A 6610-nucleotide genomic window follows, 5' to 3' on the forward strand; every position below is an offset into this window, starting at 1 on the left:
TCCAGATAAGGGTGCTCTATGCCTTGGGTCCGCTGTAAAGCTTTAGTAACACTGCCACCGTGAAATTACTTTAGTGTTTGATTTTAAAGATTTTCATATGCATATGCTTAAACCGATTATCATTTCTAAAAAACGCATATTAAATTATTTTGCACAGTTAAATTAACTTTCAAGTCCAAGATATGAATCTGAAGTTGCGTCAGCGTCGGGCTTGTTTTATGTGGCAACTTGTGTGTCGCTGACAGTATGGAAGGGAAAGGAAGCCTTTCAGATACCTGTACATATTGTGTTACATTAATATGTGCTATATTCATTTTGTTAGAGGATTTTTATCTGAAAATATATTTTTTTTGTTGTGAACCTGTAGTCTTTTTTTAAAGTGTTTTTATCTATCAGTCTGCTGAGTCATTGTTTTGGCATGAGAGTGACAATATTGATCGCTGATAACTCAACACTGTTGGAATAACACTATGTTCACTATGTTATTCCAAAGACTTTAACCTGTGCATACCTTTTGGGAAGACTTGATCTATGATAGCTGTTAAACCTTTGTGTTTGACTCGACAACTATGCCATACATCATATTTATAATAAATGTTTAATATTCAAATTCATTCTGAACTTCTGTGACCTCTTGTAAGCAGCCAAAGCAGTAACGCTGGACTCTCCTCCCTGCAGCACACATCTGACGAAATGCTATTTACTGCCAGGAATTTGATAGTGTGTTTTCATTCCCTGCAGTTAAGTCAATGCAATTTGTTCTTTTTTTTGTGTGATGACAAATTAAACAGCCCAATGTGTTACAATGTCATTACCCACGAGAGATAAACATCTTAGAATCAGCCACCTTTGTTTAGTTTTGGTAAGGTATGTTGCAAATCTATGATGCAAACAGACTGTTTTGTGACCAACTTGTTCTGCAAAATGAGGAAACACTGACTTGTGAAATTCTTTTACGTACGGTAAAACATAACTTAATCTACCATAACTCAACTTGTTTTTTTAAATGATCAGGATGTTTTACATCAAACGATGAAACGGCTTAAGAGGGTATTATGCTGTGATGGTTATGACATTATTATTATCATTTTACAGGCTGAGCTCAATTCTTTGTATTATACAAGAAATATATAGGAGCTGCACATTTCAGTCACAGATACAAGCTCTTTGCCTGCATCTGAAACCAACTGACGGAACAGAGATTTCATAACCTCTTATTTCCGATTCCTGGACTTTGTACTTTTCCTGGCAAGCGCTCAGTATCTCAGCAGGTATATTTGCCCCACGCTGTAAAATGCACACTCAAGAAGGAGACATTGTAGCCATCGCTGCAGAAGATGAATATTATCAACAAAATGTGGTAAGCTAAAATATTGTATTTCTCTGAATACATCTGAATATAAATCTCTCTTCCTCTGTACCAAATCTTATATGCTTGAGATAAAAACATCCCTTGTTTTACAATCTCGGACTAGAGGTTACACTCTGTAACTTCTTTTAAATTGCTATCTTGCTTGGTTTACTATTCCAATTATTATACAGAAAGTATTTGTCAGCGCCAGTAAATCAAATGCTTAATCCTCTGAATATCCAATTTAATTGCAATTTGTCATTCTTAATCTTTAAATGGGCAAGAAGCCGTGATGTTCATTGTGTGAATCTGTTGTTGTTTGAAGGTTTTCTCTGACTGTGTTGCTGTCGGCTGTGTGGGTCTCTTCAGCTCAAACCAAAGAAGGCATGAAAGGACCAGGTAACATGCCAACAAACACAGATAAACACAGTGTCTTATTAAAAAACTATTTCTAGTTTTTACATCAATATAACCATTTATTTAAAAATGCAATATAATATTTGCTGGTCGGAAAAAAGTCATTGATTTTCATAAAATGTCATGTTTCATTTTTATTAAATGATATATAAATTCTTATATTGCTTCTTTATAATTGAAGTTTGTTTAACTCTTTTTAGTGCCTTTTCAATAATTAAGTTACGATGCAGTACAATCAAATCAGGAATAAAGTTAAATAAAATTAGATAAAATAATCAGTCAAGTATTTAAGAGAAAACCTTGAGATAAATATAAGAATCTCGGAGGTTGTAAATAAATAAAAATGATCTGGCATTTCCACATTTATAAACAGAAAGTAATGGACTAAGTGGAACATTATATCTGATGATGGCGCTAGAGGAAAAGTCAGGAGAACGCTTCAGGGAATCAGATTTATTGTCAGTGATTCATAGGTATCTGTACCAGACTTCGTGGAAATCCATCATAGAGATATTTCAGACTGGATCAAAGTGGTGGACCAACGGGCCGACCGACAGACCATCATTGGCAAAGTGGCTACTATTTGGTCTTTTACCTGGTAACTCAATTTATAGCAGCCTCTGAGGTTAAACAGGTAATCGTGGCTTCTACATAAACACATCCTACACTATAAGACTTTTAAGCTGGGGTCACGTCTATCATCAGAATACATAACCCCACATGTGTCCATGATGACTCATCCAGAGATCCAAACAGCAGCCTTTCATTTCAGAACAGATTCCAATGAGTCCATGCGACCACAGGCTCCAGTTCTCTGAAGCTACGCTTTCATACTGATAGCTCCTCGACGGCTGCTGTTCAGATGGATAACTCCTGCATGGCATGACGTGGGCGTCCCTGCAGGATCTGAGGGCTGGGCTATTACAGCTCATTTCAGATAGTGTCCTTCATTTGGCTACACAGCTACAGTATCTGACAGGAAATTGCCTGTTTCTCTGCCTCTCTCCAAGCAGCCCTTTTTTAAAAAAAACAAATAAACCCAGGGGTCAGGGACCAGTTAGAGATGTGACTAAAATGACTGGAGGCATGTTGGAAAAACATTTGCTGATAAAGAGAAGAAAAGAAGAAAGTAATGAGTGTGAGGGAATTTTCTCTTTGCCTGATTCTCTCAGTATAAGATTAATAAATGTCATTTTATGAATAGATTCACATTTAATCTAAGTTATTAAGCGTCTGCTTCTCCAGAGAAGGCAAGGTCACAAACAAAACACTAGCGTGTCTCTCAGGGCTGAACACAAAGTTCTTACCCTTAACCTACGTAATACATACTCCGTGGCAGCTTCCTCAAGATAACTTAGGCCTTTATGCTTCCCGAGGAAGGACAGGAGGCACTGTTGAGTTTGTAGCTGTTGTACTTCTCAAACCTTGATCCTCACAATGATCATCGGGCATGAATATATATTTCTGCATAAGACATCTACTATCTCCAGAGGTCTCCTTGCTTCAACTCATACATATTTCCATAACAATTACAGAAAGAAAACATTAAATGTAATGGAATTTTTTAACCGTATTTATATTTCATATTCATACAGTCTCTGTGATGCGTCAAAGTAATTAGTTACTCATTCATTTAATTGTACTTGTAAGACATATTTTGTTGTGCTGAATACATGATAAGATGAAACAGCACAGCAGAAATAACTCTTGGTAAATAAACCCTGTCGGGATGCAGAAGAACAACACTGTTAATGATCATGAACGGATCGTTTTAACGGTGCAGAATGGAGACATCTGTAAGCGTGTTGCATCACGCTGAAGAGACGAACACTTTAACCAGTTTTCGTGGTTATTTTAGCGACAGACTTGTGGATAAAAGCACAGCCAGTGGATGGATTTTCTTCTATGCTCCATGATGAATAAATTAGAGGCCACTGTTTCTGGAGGGAACCCTTCATGAAAGCATCACACCCAGACAACAGAACTCTGCATAATAGCAGATCTCTGGAAGTGATAACAATGTGCTTTTTATGCAGTGCATGCGCTACAACATGATAAAGATTGGGGTTAAGGAGATCATGATTTATTCAGTATGTTTTTTTCTACAGGGAAAACAGGCTAGAACACAAATGCTGTCAACAGTTTTAAACGCAAAGATAAACGACTCAAACTGACAAAGCATTAATAATATCTGAGCTCAAAACAGACATATTGGAAAGTAATTAGTTGGTTAAGCTTTAGGAGTCTTTGAAATTTGAGAAGACAAACTAATTAAAGCAGACGCAAACTGTATTTTCAAGGAACATCAAAGGTTGGTGCTTTTGTGAAATACATACAAGTTGTCTTTTTAACGTTCAGAATTAGCGTTTAATTAAAAATCATCAGAGAGAAAAGAGGAGCCTTAATATTCATCCTTATGGGAAACCCTTATTTGGGGACTTGACTTGAAACCACCACCAGCAAAAAATGTTTTACCAGAAAGCAGTAAGAACAGCAGTAAGCCGGATAATCAAAACTCAGGAAACACATTGTATTTAACAATGTAATGTGACCAATGGCCTCAAAAGCCTTCTTGTGTTGACATGAGATCATTTACATATTACATTAACAGAAATCAGAAAATCCCCAAAAACAAAACAGTATATAGATAGAGGAAATAAATGATAAATAGATATGTCTGTATTTATTCCCCAGCCTCACTCCGTTCCAAGAGAATGGTTGGGGGCAGCCTGGCTCCTCATGTCCCCTGGCAGGCCATGGTCTACATCACTGACGGTGTGGTGGACGGAGGTAACGCTAGCGGCGCTCTTATCTCCGACCGCTGGATTTTGACAGCCGGCAGGAACCTGTTTATCAGGAAGAGTCAAGCGGACATCCAGGGAAAGGATCCTGTGATTCCTAAAGTGTACTTGGGAATCACTGAACTGGCAGAAGCTAATACCTCCACAGAGGTTGCAGTGGAGAAGGTGAGCAAGAAAATCATTTGATGTGAAACACAAACCTTTACCTCTGCGAGTATGGACAAACGCACGTTGTTCTTCATTAGTGGGTGGGTGGAAAGTACTGAGAGACAAACTAACACATACTACAATACAATATCACCAGACATGTTTTATTAAGAATGGTATTTGTATTGCTGTAAAGACCAAGTAGTCCAAGTAATCGGCCATCCTGTCTTATACTCTGCCTTTCTCTACGAGAGGTTGTTCTCCATCCAAGCTTCCAGAGCCGATCTGATTGGGACAACGACCTGGCTCTCATCCAGCTGAAGGAGCCCGTGGTTATGAGTGATAAAGTGACCCCCATCCCCCTGCCACAGAGAGGCCAGGACCTGGCAGACACCGTTGGGGGGTCAGGGGTCATAAGCAGCTGGGGCTGGGGGGTCTATCTAACCCCTGCCAAATCACTTAAATACCTCCTGCTGCCCCTGGCCAATCACTCTGAATGTAAGGCAGAATATGAACGTATGTCATTCACACCGGCTGTGGACGACACCATGCTCTGCACCGGACCCACCAAGTATCAGGAAAACGTGTGTCTTGGTGATGCAGGAAGCGCTCTGGCTGTCATAGACGCTGAATCTGGGGAAGTCTATGTTGCAGGGATCCTTTCCTACGACAGGGCCTGCCAGACCTACAAGTACGGAGTCTATATGAAGGTTTCCTCGTACTTGCCCTGGATCCACAGTGTCATCAGAGGAGATACAGATAGATCGCGTGTGCTGCGCTGTGATGCGATGTCTAAGATGTACTCATGGCAGTCTTAGAGCGTCAGGCTCCATTCTTTTGATATTTGTGAAGAAATGATTGTAATGCAGTGAATTGTATTAAATACGTGTAAGGTAATCACTGCTGTGTTCTGTAACTTAATGTTGTGTAAATCCTCTATTGAAACAAACAAACAGACAAATGGATCTTCTGAAGAACAATGTCATCACATCAGTCATTTCAGCAAATGGCCAAACATGAAACACTTGTCTTTTAAAGGAGGAAGTAATGTGACATTGTTATTGAGCCAGTGACCTTTTCCATTCTTTCCACAACTAGGACCAAGAAACAAAGTGTTTTTTTTATTATCCTCACTTTAAATGATCACTGCCTCTCTAACCTCTCTGTGACAGCCTGTGTGTGTTTTTTTTTACTATAAAACTTTCTTTCTTTCTTTCTTTCTTTCTTTCTTTCTTTCTTTTTTTCTTTTGAACGATAAGAAAAAAACTAATGGAAAATATATATATAAAAATAAAATATTAAGTCAATTTCAACATAATACATATTAGACTCACTCGTTCGAAAAGGGATAGGAATAAGCCTAGGCTTGTTAAATCCTACCACGGTTCTTCACCATTAACAAATGCAAACAACAACAAAAAAGAAAAGAACAAGTGCCATTAACATCTGTGAGATTTACATTATCCTTCCTAATTTCTGTACTTTTCAAAGCTATATCTTTTGTACATTTTTTAAAATTGCATTATTACCTAATTTAGTGCACTAAAGTGAGATGTTGGGGTGGGTGTTTGAATGGGTCAACAAAATTGGCTTTGACACGGGAGACCTTCTTGCATAATCTTCAGTAAATATTATGTAATTTACTTTGGATCCCTTTTTTGAGTTAAAGGTGAACTGCTGCAACCAGTCGGACAGTAAACTCTGAAAAAGAACTTCAACGGTTCATGTGCAGTTAAAGTTAAAACAACGATAGACACACAAGTCAGAATCTGATGTTTTCACGTGTTGCCCGCAGATGTTTCTTTCTCCCCACCAGAAGCAGTGGGACTTGAAAGATATTTTGGTCTGACAGATGTGTCCACTCTGCCATAGATTGGACACAAAAGCTTTTCTC

At 38.4% G+C, this 6610-nt stretch overlaps 1 protein-coding gene across 1 annotated transcript; it reads left to right on the top strand.

The window, feature by feature from the left end:
- Window positions 1–1225: 1225 nt before the first annotated feature.
- hp (haptoglobin) lies at window positions 1226–5930 on the top strand. The gene is made up of 4 exons (XM_084006423.1): window positions 1226–1360; window positions 1677–1750; window positions 4463–4734; window positions 4971–5930. Exons 1-4 carry the CDS (start codon window positions 1338–1340, stop codon window positions 5532–5534), a joined length of 933 nt encoding a protein of 310 aa, XP_083862549.1. The 5' UTR covers window positions 1226–1337; the 3' UTR covers window positions 5535–5930.
- Window positions 5931–6610: the final 680 nt, after the last annotated feature.

This window comes from Eutrigla gurnardus, assembly GCF_963514095.1.
Source record: "Eutrigla gurnardus genome assembly, chromosome: 1".
In the NCBI taxonomy this organism is placed as follows: Eukaryota; Metazoa; Chordata; class Actinopteri; order Perciformes; family Triglidae; genus Eutrigla; species Eutrigla gurnardus.

Coding starts and splice junctions, on each gene's coding strand:
- hp (XM_084006423.1), top strand. CDS start 1,338: ATGAATATTATCAACAAAATGTG. Junction 1,361..1,676: donor AATATTATCAACAAAATGTG/GTAAGCTAAAAT, acceptor TGTTGTTTGAAG/GTTTTCTCTGACTGTGTTGC. Junction 4,735..4,970: donor CAGAGGTTGCAGTGGAGAAG/GTGAGCAAGAAA, acceptor TCTCTACGAGAG/GTTGTTCTCCATCCAAGCTT.